The sequence below is a fragment of the Lissotriton vulgaris genome, chromosome 9 (genome assembly GCF_964263255.1).
Source record: "Lissotriton vulgaris chromosome 9, aLisVul1.2, whole genome shotgun sequence".
Classification (NCBI taxonomy): Eukaryota; Metazoa; Chordata; class Amphibia; order Caudata; family Salamandridae; genus Lissotriton; species Lissotriton vulgaris.
The window spans coordinates 619,552,410-619,569,266 of record NC_141697.1 but is presented as its reverse complement, the minus strand read 5'-3'; the positions used below and the strand labels follow the sequence as shown (position 1 = coordinate 619,569,266).

At 44.3% G+C, this 16,857-nt stretch overlaps 1 protein-coding gene across 5 annotated transcripts in view; it reads right to left on the bottom strand.

Annotated features, from left to right (window-relative positions):
* Positions 1-11,105: 11,105 nt before the first annotated feature.
* AKT2 (AKT serine/threonine kinase 2) overlaps positions 11,106-16,857 on the bottom strand; it is a 644,724-nt gene continuing 638,972 nt past the window's right edge. For all 5 annotated transcript variants that reach the window (XM_086938261.1, XM_086938260.1, XM_086938262.1 and 2 more), the window contains one exon: positions 11,106-16,700. In XM_086938261.1, coding sequence (XP_086794387.1) covers positions 16,621-16,700 — 80 coding nt within the window. In that variant the 3' untranslated portion in view covers positions 11,106-16,620. The remainder of the gene's footprint in view (positions 16,701-16,857) is intronic.

The following is a 16,857-nucleotide window of genomic DNA, read 5'->3' as shown; positions in this document are numbered from 1 at the left end:
TGATGGTCTTTGCACATGGAACGTTGTTCCTGGTCTGACTTCGCAACGCTGTGGGTCGCTGTGAGGATACAAAAGGGACCGCGTTGGAAGCAGGCTACGTGGGAGTACCAGCTTAGTCTAAGGTAAGACGACTACATGACATACCTCCAAGGTCAGAAGTGGTCGGGGAGCCGATCTTCTTTTATTTCGATACAGGTGTATCTCGTGTAACACCAGCCCAAAGATAGAAGGGGGCAGGTGTTGGACAGCCGTTCCGTCAGTCTCCGTGGTGATTAAACCTTACGGGGAAAACCGAAGGGCCCACCGGTCAGACAAAAGAAGAGAATCTCTCTTAGAATTTATCAAAGTAAAGAGTTATTCGGGGAGAACTTACAGGTATACAGAAGGGCCGCTACCGTCAAAGCTCGTCGGTGCGGACTCCGCAAGGTTGCTTCGCGGAGTTTGGGGCGGGAACCGTAGTTGACATTCTCCGTGGTGATTAAATCCTACGGGGGAAAGAAACCATTGGTCAAGGGGTAAATGGGATTTCTCATTAGTAGTGTAACAAAGTATGGAGTAGCTCGGGGAAAGGGAAGGCGCTGCTACTTACAGGCACTCAGTGGGGCCGCTGCAGTCATCGCTCGTCTGTGCAAACTCCGCAGGGCTGCTACGCGGAGTTGGGGGCGGGGTCAATATTAGACTGACTTGCAGGAAATAGAAGAGTTACTTGATAAATACAATGAACCGGCACTGAGCGGGGGCAACTATTACTAGAAAGCATGATATATGCATTAAAATCAGAAAGTCATTAAAAACCAGTAATTTGCCGGTTGGATTTAGTGCGGGCTTGAAATATTACTCGACTTGAGCAACTCACTCACAGGAGGTTGTACACGAGTCAAAGTCTGGTTTTTGGCGTGGTGTCTAATATGTTACAGTGTTGGAGAAAATACAATCGAATCCCATGGCAGAGCTCGTGCACTTCTCCAACATGAGAGTGTAGACGAGCGACATCAGATACAGTTAATGTGAAAATTACATGAAGTCCACTCGTGCACTTCTCCAACATGAGTGTAGACGAGTATATTCAGATACATTTAATGTTGTGCGGTGCACTACCTGATCTGTTATTGGATCTGGTCACATTAAGGTGTAGATTGGTATAATCAGAAGCCTATAGTGTGATAAACTATGTTCATGAATGGCAGATGAAGGGTGAACACAAATCATCGGCAATACTCATAACAATCAAACAAGCGCTGCTAATTGTGCCAGGCTACTGTCCTGTTCATTGAGACCATTTTTTATCGAGTCTAAAAGGGACATCCATTTAGATTCTCGTGTGTTGAGAGCTGTCAGCAGGTTACCCCCTCTTCTCCCTAGGGATACTTTTTCAATGACCTGCCATCTTAAATCAGACACCATATGTCCTGCCTTTTGCCAGTGTTCTACCAGAGGCGCGCCCAACACTTTACATCGCAGTCTACTACAATGGGAAGAGATGCAGGATTTAATATTCTGTTGGGTTTGCCCAACATATACATGATTGCATGGACATTGTACAATGTAGATCACACTAGTCGAGTTGCAATTCGTGTAATGTTTTAAGGTGTAAACCCGTCCACCATGGGCAAATGTCTTAGTCTGAATGGTGGTATCACAAGGGGTGCATGTGCCGCATCTGTAATGTCCCACCAAGGGAGGCAGGTTCCATAAGGTTGTAAGAGTAGGTTGACTCCCTGATTCCAGGTAGGAATGGACCACCATATCTCGTATATTTTTAGCCCTTTTAAAGGAGTGAAGGGGGAGATGCGGTTGCTTAATCTCGTCTGCTATCAAAGACCAGTTCTTGTTGATGATTTGTTTGATCTCATTGCTCCGTGTCGAAAAAGTAGTAACACAGATAATGCGGTCTAGCTCTGTTGGATTGGTGATTTCTGGGTTCAGCAGACTGTCGCGTGGATTGTACCACGGCCTTTTCCTGGCACGTCTGACCATTCGAACTGGGTATCCACGTGAGATGAGGCGCTCATTTAAGATCTCAGATTCCTTGATGTAATTTGCTCGAGTAGAGCATTTTCTCCTAATTCTGAGAAATTGCCCAACAGGCAAGTTGTCCTTAAGACCTCTGGGGTGGTGGCTCCCATATTGCAACAAGGAATTCTGCTCAGTGGGTTTCCTAAAAAGTGTAGTCTGCAAATGATCCTTATCCACATAGATGGAGATATCCAGAAACGGTATAGACTCATTGCTAGATTCCATAGTAAATTGAATATGGGGGTTTCTTGAGTTGAGCCACACATAAAATTCATTCAATTGTTGTTTATTGCCCTCCCAGATGCACAGGACGTCGTCAATATATCTGACCCATAGGGTCAACCTGGTCTGAAAAGGGTTATTGGATGAGAAGACATGTTGTTGTTCAAAGTGGTCCATAAAAATGATGGCCAGATTTGGGGCGAAGGTAGCCCCCATGGCTACCCCCTTGGTCTGCACATAGAATTCCTCTTGAAAGATAAAGAAGTTCTGCTTCATCGCGATGCTTAGCAACTCAATTATGAAGTCCGTAGGGACTTGTACAGGAGCCGGTCTTTTGTCTAAAACCTTTCGCATCACATCCAAAGCATCCTGTTGAGGGATGCTAGTGTAAAGCGATACAATATCGCACGTCACCAAAAGTGCCCTTTCTGGGTCGAAAGGTCTCTCGTCTATCAGATTAATGGTTTGTGTGGTGTCACGGAGATAAGCCCTGGTGTTGAGGGCGATAGGCTTTAAGAAGAAATCAATATATTTACACAAAGGCTCTAACATAGATCCACAGCCTGACACGATGGGGCGCCCAGGAGGGATGTCCAGGTTCTTATGTACCTTTGGTAAGGTATATATTGTGGCCAATCTTGGAAATTTTTGATTTAGGAATTTAAATTCCAGCTCACTTAAAAACCCATCATCCAAACCTTTCTGTGTAGTTGCCAGAATTGTAAGAGCCAAATCTCTTGAAGGGTTGCTTGGCAGTTGCCGATAGCTGACACCGTCTGACAGTTGTCTATAGATTTCTTCCTTGTATTTCGAAAGATCTTGCACGACAATGGCCCCGCCTTTGTCGGCGGGTTTGATGACAACTTCTTTATTGGTGCCCAGATCAGTTAGTGCCTTTTTCTCTTTTTTGCTTAGGTTTAATCTGACAAACTTTCTTTGGTCCAGTAGTTGGTCTACTGCAGTGGTCACGATTTCTTCAAATGCCAAAATCTTGTGGCTCATGGCATAGGTAGGTGGAAAGAAAGTAGAAGGTTCCCTCAGGCCGGTAATGGAGCTTTGTTGCCTAATCGTTTGGTTGCGAAAGTAGTATCTTAGTCTGATCTTTCTGAAGAATCTATATAGTTCTGTTTTAAGCAGGAATTTGTTAGCTGGAGCCGTTGGAACATAAGAAAGGCCTTTGCTTAGGACCTTTATCTCTTCATCCTGTAGTTTATACTCAGAGATGTTGATCACAGGGTTGGGGATAGGCGTGCTGGTGCTGGATGTATTCAGTCCAGTGGTGGGTGTATGGTTCACCACCTGTAGGTGTTTCTCCTGGTCGAGATTTCTCCATGCACTTCGGGGCGGAACATCCCCCATTTCTGCTGTTTGCCCCTGTTGCCATCCCATCCGGAATTCTGTTGCTGACCTCTCGCCTGTCCTCTCGCCCAGTTGTTGCCGCGTCCTCGTGGGGGCCGCCATTGTCCTCGGCCCTGGTCTAAAAAATGAGGCTGGAATTGCGGAGGGTACTGTTGATAGCTTGGATCTGGAGGTGGATAGTTGTAGGAGGTACTAGGACCAGCTTCACCGTCGCTGCCCGAGCTGTAGGAAGAGTCGGAAAAAGTTATAAAGTTTCGCCTTCCTCTATAACGACCGCGACCGCGGTTGGAGAAGCGTCCTTGAGTGTCCTGCTTATAATAATCAGGTTGCAGGTAAGGATAGACAGTCTTTTTGTCAAATAATCTCAAGTCTCTGGCTAGTTTCTCCAATTTCTTGGTCTGCGCTGTTACATCAAAATCTTTAATTGAAGCTTCCAAACTTTCCAGAGCCTCCTTTGCTTTTGTAAGTGTACTATCGCCTAGAATTTCAGCTTTGAGGTCAGCAAATTCCTTGCTGAGCGTGACAACTTGTTCGGCAGCTGTCTCAACCCCCAGCACCATCCAGTGCCGGTAGCAATTGTTCGCCACGTAGCTGAACCCTTCTTTAAACTTAGGGACGTCCACAAAAATTGCTGGCTCGATTTTAATCTGTAATCCCACCGGGATTATATTTTCTTGGAGGTATCTTGTGAACAAATGCCCATGTAGCCGTGTTCTGATAAGTTTTTTCTCTAATCTCTCTAAACAAGATATTTTATCATTTAGAGTGATATCAATCGTGGGGACGGATTTAGACAGAAAAGTAGTGGACAAATCTTTGGTCAACTGGTTAATGTATTCCTCTGTGTAGGACAGTAATTCAGATTCCACCATGGTTTACTTAAAATAAATGAAGACACAGGAAACCTCGCAAGTCAGCACCTGCTCAAGGGACGTTACAAGAAGGGGGGTTGAACCCATGCAGTCGCAGGGACCTGGGCGCTATATGGTATGTGTGAGAAGGGGGACCCCGCAAGGGAAACGTGTTGTGTACAACACACACTAACACTAGTATGGACTAGACAAACATCAATCAAAAAGACTTGTAACAGGTATTGTCCTTTATTTTACAATACCGGATATCAACCATTATCAATTTGCATTCACATTTAATAAATAGCCCCAGTTGGGGAAGGGAAGAAAGGGAGGGGAGGGGGGGGGGGGTGCTCAGGGCGGTGTAAAGTCAAAGAAGAGTAGGCACAGTCAAAAAGAAGGCAATTGTAACAGTCTTTAAATTCAGATCGAGACAAATCAAACACAAAAAGCCTGAACAATTAAGGCATCCATTGAAAAGCTGTTAAACTAGAGACATTCAACGGTCACATACACGAATCAGAACAATTAGGGGCATGTGCCGGAAGTCCAAATCGAAGAACAAGAGCTGTCGACGTTTCAACCCCTGGCCGTAGGCTACGTTAGGTCCTTTAACGGGGTTCTCATCAGGACATGTGCGGGAAAGAGGAGGGGCAGGGGTTGGGTGGGGCGGTTCTATCTGTGAAATTAAAACAAGAGGTCAGACTAAAATATTTGTAAGACCTGATTACCGTCATCCTATTTGACAATACTACAGTACATTAATTTACCATGGAGTCCGGTCCCAACGGGCCTCTGAAGGTAGGAGTGGAGTGAGACCAACCAGTTAGTCGTGGTCAAACTCAGCGATATTAATTCGCAAACACAGAGGAGAAATAAACAGTGTGGGATGAGAACATCCACCAGTTGAAGGATGTTCTGAAAGATATTCTGTCATGCAATGTTACATACTAGATTAAAAATCGGGACTCAACTTACATGAGCTTCAACCAGTCAGCCGAATGGTGAAATTATTCTGGGTTTTAATCCCAGTAGTCGTTATCCAAGAGGGACAAGGTGCAATTAATGTACACAAGCTGTGGGTTGAAAAGAGTTTTGGGACTGATTTAGTCGGATGCTATTCGTAACAGGAGCCCACATTGTGGCAAGTAGATCAACTCGTAACTTACATCAGACAAGCTGAGGTGAAAACCGCTGATGGTCTTTGCACATGGAACGTTGTTCCTGGTCTGACTTCGCAACGCTGTGGGTCGCTGTGAGGATACAAAAGGGACCGCGTTGGAAGCAGGCTACGTGGGAGTACCAGCTTAGTCTAAGGTAAAACGACTACATGACATACCTCCAAGGTCAGAACTGGTCGGGGAGCCGATCTTCTTTTATTTCGATACAGGTGTATCTCGTGTAACACCAGCTTAAAGATAGAAGGGGGCAGGGGTTGGACAGCCGTTCCGTCTGTCTCCGTGGTGATTAAACCTTACGGGGAAAACCGAAGGGCCCACCGGTCAGACAAAAGAAGAGAATCTCTCTTAGAATTTAGCAAAGTAAAGAGTTATTCGGGGAGAACTTACAGGTATACAGAAGGGCCGCTACCGTCAAAGCTCGTCGGTAAGGACTCCGCAAGGTTGCTTCGCGGAGTTTGAGGCGGGAACCATAGTTGACATTCTCCGTGGTGATTAAATCCTACGGGGGAAAGAAACCATCGGTCAAGGGGGAAATGGGATTTCTCATTAGTAGTGTAACAAAGTATGGAGTAGCTCGGGGAAAGGGAAGGCGCTGCTACTTACAGGCACTTAGTGGGGCCGCTGCAGTCAACGCTCGTCTGTGCAAACTCCGCAGGGCTGCTACGCGGAGTTGGGGGCGGGGTCAATATTAGACTGACTTGCAGGAAATAGAAGAGTTACTTGATAAATACAATGAACCGGCACTGAGCGGGGGCAACTATTACTAGAAAGCATGATATATGCATTAAAATCAGAAAGTCATTAAAAACCAGTAATTTGCCGGTTGGATTTAGTGCGGGCTTGAAATATTACTCGACTCGAGCAACTCACTCACAGGAGGTTGTACACGAGTCAAATTCTGGGTTTTGGCGTGGTGTCTAATATGTTACAGTGTTGGAGAAAATACAATCGAATCCCATGGCACAGCTCGTGCACTTCTCTAACATGAGAGTGTAGACGAGCGACATCAGATACAGTTAATGTGAAAATGACATGAAGTCCACTCGTGCACTTCTCCAACATGAGTGTAGACGAGTATATTCAGATACATTAAATGTTGTGCGGTGCACTACCTGATCTGTTATTGGATCTGGTCACATTAAGGTGTAGATTGGTATAATAAGTTAGTTTAGATTTAGTACATAGCACATTTCTTTGCTGTGACTTATATAACAGAAAAGGTATGCAAATATCAGAAAAGTCTAAGAAATCATAAAACTCTGTGTGACTCGTGTATTCTTTATATAAAAGTATATATATATATGCTGTTAGACTTAGTACAAGACCATAAATAACACTTTTCTTAGCCACAACATTATCAATATAGGCAATGTTCTCTTTGTTGCACTTCAAGGGTGTACTCTTTACTCCTACAACAGTTCTCTTACTTCAGTGTACTTTCACACTAGATCTCTCAGTCTCTTGAAAATACTACTCGTGGTTCATGTGATTTAGGGACAGTTCTCTTGGTCCCTGTGGGATGCTTCACTCAACAATGCTCCCCTTTTCCTTCCTCAAGAATGCCCAGGGGCTCCTTCACGCTTCCAGCCCGCTCCTGGCAGACATCCGGGCCTAACCGGCCAAAGCTCACGCTTCCCGCGTGGGGCACGTCCGGCCCGGCCGGGTCTCTGGGAGCGTACGGCCCCCCCTGGTCTGCGGGACCCACACGGGGGAGGGGGGGGGGGGGGGGGGAGCGCCGACCTCAGAGCTGCCAAGGAGGGAGGCCAAAGAACACAGAGCGGCTCCAGTCGCTCTGGCAGGGGCTCGGAAGGCAGTCTGCGGCTTCCCGGCTTTCAGAGGATTCCAGCGGGAGGGGCTGGAGTGCGCTCACTGAGAGGCGCTGCAGGCAGGCACACAGTGAGCGGTGCGAGTCAGCTGGAGAGAGCGGCTCGCACCACAGCTGATCACAGTACCTGGGTCACTTGTAGGCAGGAGCGGCTGGCGGCAAAAAGGGGAAAACAAACGTTGAGGGCCCCTAGCCCGGGGTGAAGCTTCTCCGATGGCTTCAATCCTCTTGAGGGCGAGTCGTGCACTGGCAGTGCGACTTGTCCAGTTCAGGGTGGCACCTTTGGATCCTGGACGTCAGCGGGTGTGGGTACACAGGCAGGCGCGGCCCTCGACCCCAGTACGACGGTACGGGGGTCTCCACAAAGGGGGCGGCGCGGCCTGTACTCACTTGGGGGGCAGTGAAGCGGAGGCGGCAGGGCACGGTCCGTGCAGGCTGCAGTCTCGGCGGACATCACGATCTCCCAGGGAATTCCGGCGGGAGGGGCGAGAGCGCTTCAGCGCGCTCCAGTAGCAGACAGTGGCAGAGGAGCAGGCAGCCTGACCCGGGGGCAGAGAGCGACTCTAATTAGAGCGAGGCTCTCAAGGGTGAAGAGGCAGGCAAGCTCCCGGGTGCCACAGCCCTAGGAGGGGGCGATGAGGGGCGCAGTCTTACTCCGGCGGGAGGCACACACGGCTTGGCATCCAAAGACGAGCAAAGGCACCAAGAGTCCACTAGTCCTGGGGTTCAGTTCAGGGAGCTTGCTCAATCAAGCCCTTGGAGAATGTTTCTTAGCACAAAGCAGCAAAGTCTTTAAAGCAAGTCTTCTTCCTCTCCTTTCTCAGCAAGGCAAGCAGCAGGCCAGTCCTTCCAGCGTCTTCTTCTCCTTCTAGTCGGGCAGAGGTTCTTCGTGGGGAAACAGGATTCTGATTTCTTAGGAGCAGAGCTCCTACCTTTATACTGCATTTCTTTTGTTCTTACAGGCCAGGGGGGCCTTTGCATAACTACTTTCAGTCTCTGAGCACTGTGTTGGGGGTACTCTGACTTCTGCTTTCAGTGTGAGGGGCAGGCACATCAGACGCTCCACAGGAGGTGGAGCCAGCATTATGTGGACAGGGGCAGCCAGGAGTACCTTGTTGATGGTGCTTCGCCCTTCCTGGGCCAGGTGCCGGCTGAGTCATCAGTCGCTCCCCAGGGGGTGGAGCCAGCATTGTGGTGGCAGAGCACAGCCTGGTTAAGAGTCCAGGGCCACTCCTACCTCCCACTAAGGTGTAATCCTTGCATTCACCACCTGTCATCCCCCAGCCCTGTCACTCACACATCCCAGACAGTCCGATACACATACTAGCAGAGGCTGGCTGAAATGGTTAGGCAAGCAAATGCTAACTTTCTAAAAGTAGCATTTGCAAACACAGGATATTAAAATAAACTTTACTAAAAGAAGTATTTTATTATTCTGAGTTCAGGCATACTAAACATTAATTTCTACCATGTTCCCTAAGCCTGCTGGGATTATAGAGTGTAATAATTCCAGCAGCCCAACTGGCCTAAAGGGAACAGGTAGCCTTACAATAGTGAAAAACGAATTTGGTAGTAATTCACTATTAGGACATGCCACACTCATCAGAGCATGTCCTACCTTACACTTACAATGCACCCTGCCCTTGGGCCTACCATAGGGGTGACTAATATGAAGTTAAGGGAAGGTTAGGGGCTGGCAAGTGTGTGCACTTGCACAGCCAGCATGACAGTACCAGACTGCACGCAGGTTCTGCAATGGCAGACCCTAGACACATTTTTACAAGGCTGGTTCTGTGGGTGGCGCAACCAGCGCTGCAGGCCCACTAGCAGTATTGGCATTTACACGCCCTGGCACTCCTGGTGCACTTTACTGGGGACTGACAGTAAATCCAATGAACCAATCAAGACATCAATCACTCTTACACTTTACATTGGGAGAGCATATGCACTTTAGCACTGGTCAGCAGTGGTAAAGTGCCCAGAGTCATTAAACCAACAAAAACAGGTCAGAGAGAGTTTGGAGGAAGGCAAAAAGTTTAGGGATGACCCTGCCAAGAGGGCCAGGTCCAACATCTACGCACTGCAAATCAGTTATCCTTACATACTTGTTCAAGATACCCCCATATTCACCTGATAACACTGGTCCAGCAGTACCCACTTTTACACATAGTGGCTACAATCATATTCTCCTTGGTGTGAGGAGACCCAGATGATGACAAGGGCGGTATCGGACGGCAACTGATGGGTACTTTTCATACCCTAGAGATATCTTATTGTGCCATACTCACATAGGATAGTCTGATTTCTTTCTTCCTCCCTCACAGTTAAACATCTGTTGATTTCATGCCCTAGAAGGACTATCTGAGACCCATAGGCACCTTTTGTTGGTTTATGTTTCTGATTGGGGGCTGTGTCTATGTGCAGGTCTATAAATACGCCCAAGGACCCACTTCTTATTGTATGTTTTTGATGACCTCATCAGGAGTCATGTAGACTCTACCCATGATCAAAACTCAAAAGTGTTATTCAAAGTTTTCCTAAGCCTAATCACCAGCTGTCAGAATAATTCACAGCAGGTACATTTTGATCAGGTTCACGTAACAAAACGTTTGGTTGACTGAAGTAATAATATACAGTAGACTTCGATAAAGGTGTCGGAGCAAAGGGCACTGAAATTATTATGTTATGTATGGGACAAATACAGGATGCCCAGCTACATTTGAAGATGCTCACAATCCCGTAGGAAATTAATTTAGCTTTTCTATGCCAATTATCGCCTAAGAATGAGTTAGTTTAGATTTAGTACATAACACATTTCTTTGCTGTGACTTATATAACAGAAAAGGTATGCAAATATCAGAAAAGTCTAAGAAATCATAAAACTCTGTGTGACTCGTGTGTGAAAAAGAAGCAAAGTTAAATTCACTCATCATAGCTTGCATAAGGCATTCAGATAGATGCAGATGCCTAAACTCTTATCTCCAAGTCCTTAGAGTAGTCACAAGATAGTAATGGCATCCCGTAACTATCAACCAGAGTGCTACCTGAGTTTTGCAACCTGAACGTAAGCCCTGTTATGTTGTCACCTTCCGACTCAGCCAATAGTACATGAGAAAAGAATATGATGATGCATTAAGAAACACATCAGGCTGAGTAGACTTCCAGCTTTCCTCAAATGAAGATCCACATGGATGCACCATTATTAGAATGACCACATGATACTAAGCCACTGGGACACCACTCTTTCAGGCCAAGGCATTCACTAATCAGGACTGTGCATTTTCAGAAATTGAAAATTGGTTTTAATTAAAAAATCCCGACTAACATAAAAGATAACAAAATATTGCAAGAGAAAGGTGCAAGTAGAGCTATCGTCTCAGTGCCACGGGGACCATCTGGTCACTCATTATCATATAAGATATCCTGCATATTCCTAGAACTCACAGCGCTCTATTTAGAAAAGGAATTTTCAAACACTACAGTAAACAATCTGCACACAAACTATCACTGTGTGAAATGCTTCACAGTCTTAAACATCTCACTCAAGTTCACTGCAATTCTCAAACACAGTCATTGTAGATCAGAGTTGCTCATGAACCCATCTAAAGGAAGGCATCAAACAGCACAGAAACAGATGCTTGAAAATGCAAATACATTCAATTCAGTATTTATTGAAAGGCAATCCCTGGCACTTACAATGATACATCATGGAGCAGAAAAGATTCTGTTTAGGCATCTTTTTGGATGGAATCAGTTCCACAGCTAGAACATTTGTTTACTTCGAAGACCACATTCATTTATTTGTTTTATTACATTGCCCATTTTTTTTGTATCGTTTGGTAAGTCACAGAAGCCAATGCACTTTGGTGCATTATCATACATGTTAAAATGTAGTGCTAAGTACATTACTTTTGCTTTAAGGCAGTTATGAAAATATTATTGCTTCATAGTCCTTTTTGTATCTCAGAAAGGTGCAATGGAGTCAAAATCACACCAGAACATTATATTTGTCATTCCTAGCCCTATATCCCCCCAGGTGTCTTAGACAGAAACATGTCTTTCACTTAAGCATCAATTTTAAGAAACTAGATGCTCCCGCAACCATACACATATGGGTAGTGGTCCAAGTAGTCAGCCTCATAACAATCCCAAAACGATGGCATGGGAATTGAATGTCCACCTTTTAAAGTACCATGCCTGGATAATTCATGAAATACAATCTTACATGGACAGCAGAAACGAGACTACACACTTATATCTTATACTAAAATTAACAACCACCATTTTCTCCTATCCAAATCCAGCTATTGCTTAGTTGTTAACTAGAACCCTACGCTAGGCACATCCCACCAAACACACACTGTGTGTGTTTTTGTGTGTGCATGTGTGAAAAACTCACATTAAACCACACACAAAGTTAAATTCAATCATCCTAGCTTGCCTAAGGCATTCAGAAAAGGGAAAAAGTCTGCTTCACAGCATCTTGCCAACATAATGTACAAGTGTGCATTTACACCCACTCTTGAACGTGGAGATCCAGTCAAAGACAGAAAGATGCAACAAAAAGACAAAATGCCGATCAATACATTAGATGGCTGAATGAAGGCAGGTGCAATAGACAAGTAAACAGACATACAATAGCGTTCACGCTCAAAATACATGACAGGCGTGTTGGGCTTGGTCATGCATAGCGGTTTCAGGCACATTTCCATATGCCACTGGCCATGCATTCAAGCTGTAACAGTATTTTGTTTGGGACATTTTCTCATACTAAATCATGTCCACAGTAAATGAGAAATTCAGCACAGCATCCCATGCACACTGACAGCCATGAGGTATTTGATTCGATGTAGCTTTGCAAGATCAACTGTAGTATATAATTTTTAACTTGATTATATTTCCCTTCAATGCTGTACAGTCAATTTGTGAAAACTACTCTCTTTGGAGTTCTCCCTCTCAAACAAAAATTGTGTGAAGCAAACTTAATTATGACACTGGAGGACCTGACTTCAGGAGGATATAGGCAGGGCAGAAAAAGACCAAATCAATATGGTGGAAGAAAGGGCCGTTTTACAGAAATGGGTTGGTGCCCTTAACCTCTGAATACACTCTCAACGATTGGAGGGGGAGAGATGCCAGAACTTGACATTTCTCACCAGTATAAATAAAAAACACAAAGCAAGAATTCGACAAAAGAGCGGAAGCTCCAAAACGCTAAAGGAAAGGACAGAAGTAGGACAAGGGTGTAACAAAGTTTCAAGCGCTACAAATGTTAATAAAATCACATGGCCTATCTAAGTTGAAGGGAGCAAAAAAGCATTAAGAAAATCAGCAGCAGGTTGGGAAAAGAGAGTAACAGAAACACCAAAAAGCCAAAGTAAAGCTGCAGGACTGGTTGTATTTAACCTCTGACGTTTTCAAAGTTTATAAGACTCTATAAGAGAAAAATATAATAAACACCGAGTTCTTAGAAAAAAAGAAAATTACTTATCGAAAGACTAGTTGATTGTGCTCACGAACAAAAGGAATCCATAAGAGACAGACACATCAACCAAAGTAAAATAAAACACTCTTTGTTGCAAAATATTAACCCCAGTTTCGTACCCTAGTCAGCATAGAAAGCTTGCCATCGTCTAGACGGTAAGCTTGCACCAAACCAAAACACACATGATGGCACCCACTTCAGCTGCATATGAAGGAAATAAACTAGATCTTCATGGCACTACAATGAGCCACGTTTTCTTTATATATGTTGTACAACATTTTGTATTTACAAAGCACTTGCAAAGAATTCAGTGCTGTTCACCTGAGCATCAAGATATTCCCAGAGATTCATGTTGGTATTTCTCAGCGGCTTTCACCTCATTTTACACAGCAAGGACAACATTACCAAAATAAGAGAACAGCAGGACTGCCGGACAGACAGACACTGCACTGAAAGCAAAGATGTCAAGCTATGACCCCAAACAGACCATGGTAAACCACAAACATGCTTAGGTTGGGTTAAAATGAAGGGCCGTCACTAATAAAGCAGTAACCATATCCCGATCTGCAACCAGTTAAGGTTAGACTTCACCGCCATGGTCTGAAAGGTGAGCTTTCCCCTATTGCAGAATTAATTTCAGGCACACTAGGCTCGAGTCAATTGCAGCTGAATGCTTTGTGCTCTGCTAAGGGCCCAAAGCCTCAACTCCTCTTTCTATTCACTTCTTACGTGTGAGCGGACCAAGCGGCTTAAACTCTAACTTTACAAAAATATCCCCAGCTGGCATTTGACAAATTCTGCTTTATGGTCGAGAATAAAATCATCAATGTGACACCAGAAGCACATGTACGCAATTGAAAGGAACTAACAATTCAGCAGACCTATAATGGAAGAATTGGTAGTATAGCAAGGAAAGAGGTAATCCTAAGTATGCAGTCACTGACCCATGTAACGGCTTGCATACAAACTCATTCTTGTATTTGATACATTTCTTCGAAGGCAGAATGTCTCATTAGACCAACGCGGTTCCAAAAACCTGTTAACTCGTGAGTGCTGCAGCTTAATATTTGGATTTGCGCTTGACCAGGCACTGGACCCCAGCCCTGAGTGGATTCCTGGTATGGGATAAAAACACGCAGTGTGCTAGAAGTGTGCTTTTCTCAAATCACTGGCCACTCGGACCCTGAACAGCCACAGAACTTGTGGAAAAGTGCACTACACTCTCGTTCTGGTGGGCAGTCTTCTAACAGGACATTGCATTTTGTGAAGCCCACCCCAGACGTGCAGCACTCAGACATTCAAGTTGAGCTTGTACTACTCAAGTGAGCTCCCAGGGCTAATTTCATTTCACGATCATCCTTATGGGCAAGTCCCCTCAAGTAGGATGACCAACCGGGTATGCACGTTCGTAAACTATAGTGGGATGCAACACACCTGGTTTCTATTTTATGAAGAACACTGGACAATTCTGCCCCTCCCAATAACGTAAATTAGGTGTCTACATTAGTGACACTATTAAAAACACCTTTACCCAGTTATAACCATCTCAGACATTGAAAATCAAATAAGATCCGACGTACTCGATCATGAAAAGCAAAGTAGATACTAGTTAAAAAAAATAAAAAAAATACATATGCAGTTTGTTTCAGTTTTAAAACTGCAAAGGGGAGCAGGGATTTACTTACTCTCGACTTTGCTTGATGATCGTCACATGTAATTTGCCTATCCCTGCCTGATGACTGCAGGGCACAACTCAGCTAAAAATACAATTACAAGAAATCGACATGGAAAGAGCAGGGTCATCCGACTGCGAGGATATGATGTTAAAGAAAACCCTTGAGCATTTGAATGGTCCAAGGATTATCCTCCAGGGGCAAAGATCGATCAATCAATCAATCAATCATAGATACATTCCCAGTTCTTTCACAGTTTGTTTAGCTAATCCTGCCTTGAAATGTGAATCTGGGGCAAGCAATTGATTCCTAGAGGTCAGCATAAAGGCCCATTAAAGTGAAACCTGAATACCGTTGCCCAACCTATTATGTCATCAAGAAATGTTGGCTTTGGTAGGGTGCTTGTTGGAGCCATGATTCAAAGTTAGAGCCCTTTCATGTTACAGTGGAAAGATCCAGTTTCTTTTTTGAACTGCAATTCAGCGCAAATCCGCCCTTAAATTCAGGTTAACAATTAGGTCTGAGAAATGCAAAAGGGGCGACTGACAACGGTACCAAACAACAGGCAAATTATTTTTTTTCCGGCCCCAATGATTTCTAATTGAGGTTCTACTATGACGTATAGGAGATGTGTCTCGTAGTGTTTCCATGTGCTACTTTTTAAAAGTTTTTTAAATATTATAGTTGGTCATATCCATCTGCACTTCTTGTAAAAATACCCTTTGCAAATTTAACTTTAAGAGTATGTGCAATCAGTGGTAGAAATGTTGCACTGTTAAGGATTTCCCAATTGAGGCCCCGTTTATGGTTAGTATTTACAAATATAACTTTTATTCTTGTATATGTTTTGTGCACTTTTGTGGCATAAGGCCATAATTAAGTAAATCCATAGAGCATTTTCTGGACAAGTCTTGATTTCCTTATCACAATTAGGATGCCCTGCTTTACCATTCATTCTGGATCATTTCTGACGATATACCCCTATGACATTCAACAGAAGGAGGAGGTCTTTGTCTGAAATCTAATCCCAGCTTTATATATCGTTGTGAAACCCGGGTTTCCTTGAATGGTTCAGTCACAACGGCAGTGCCAGGTGGTACCCTCTGGGTTTAGAAGTGGTCCTGCCACTTCCAAAACTAGAGATAAATGGTCGCCAATGAAAAACTTCAAATTCTTGAAGAATACTTCAAGAACTGGTTCAGCACTGATACGGATTTTCCCAATAGCCCTTTTTGATTGTTTTGAGTGGAGATCTCAAACCCAGCATCCGTCTGAGGATATTGCCACAATGCATATGGAAAAAAATACAGCTGATCTCCAAAAACCAATGAAAAGGGGTGTTGAGAGAGATTGAACTTATGTACATGGAGCACTGTTAACAGCCCAAGCATGTTATTTCTCAAATTATCCACAACCCATAGGGCCTGTAAATATGTAGTTGCCCACTAGATATGCTGGTAGCACACCCCCAATAAAAATAAACTGCTTTCATGTGAGCACTCCCCGGAAATGCCAAATGAACTGCAACAATGTCCCTCGGGGTACCTGTAGCGTACAACACTCAGGTTAACCAAGAAGAACTCTTCCAAATTGAAATAAAAATGAATGTGTCACCCAAATAGGGTATAATCAGCTCTTGCAGGAGAGGCATGCTGTTGACTACATGTGAAGTCCGCTTTACAAGGTAACATTCCAGCACCACAAAAGTAGCTGCAGCTTTTTGACTTGGTTACGCAGTTCCTGGTGGGAGTCCTCTTTTCTCTCTTCATGGCTTTAAAAATGAACAAAAAAATACTACAGTATTTTTTTTTTCTTCGAACCAACAAACTATTTCAAAGAAACTATATATTTCCCCCCTAAGCTACTTGTTCCTCCACGCAGTCTCTGTGGTGTCTGCCGAGACCAAGAGCTGTAAGATTTTCTGCTTTTAAAGATATATCCAAGTAAATAGAAATAAGTGTTCATGTCCACAGAAAGTCTTTTTGTTTCCTTGTCGGCGTTCTTCCACTTATTCTCGTATACTGGCTGAGTAGGAAAACTGAGGGAAGTGTGTCGGCTGATCTGGTTCCAAAGCATCAAGGTTATCATCTATGAGAGAAAGCAAAGAGCAAATATCAACTGAAGGCACGCTTAGCCGAAATAAGACCTCAACACAAACTTTGTTTGACCTCTTTGTAATGTAGTGGTTTGGGCTTAAGTAGCACAGCCAAGGAGATATTCAAGCAGCACCAAGGTATACGTTCTT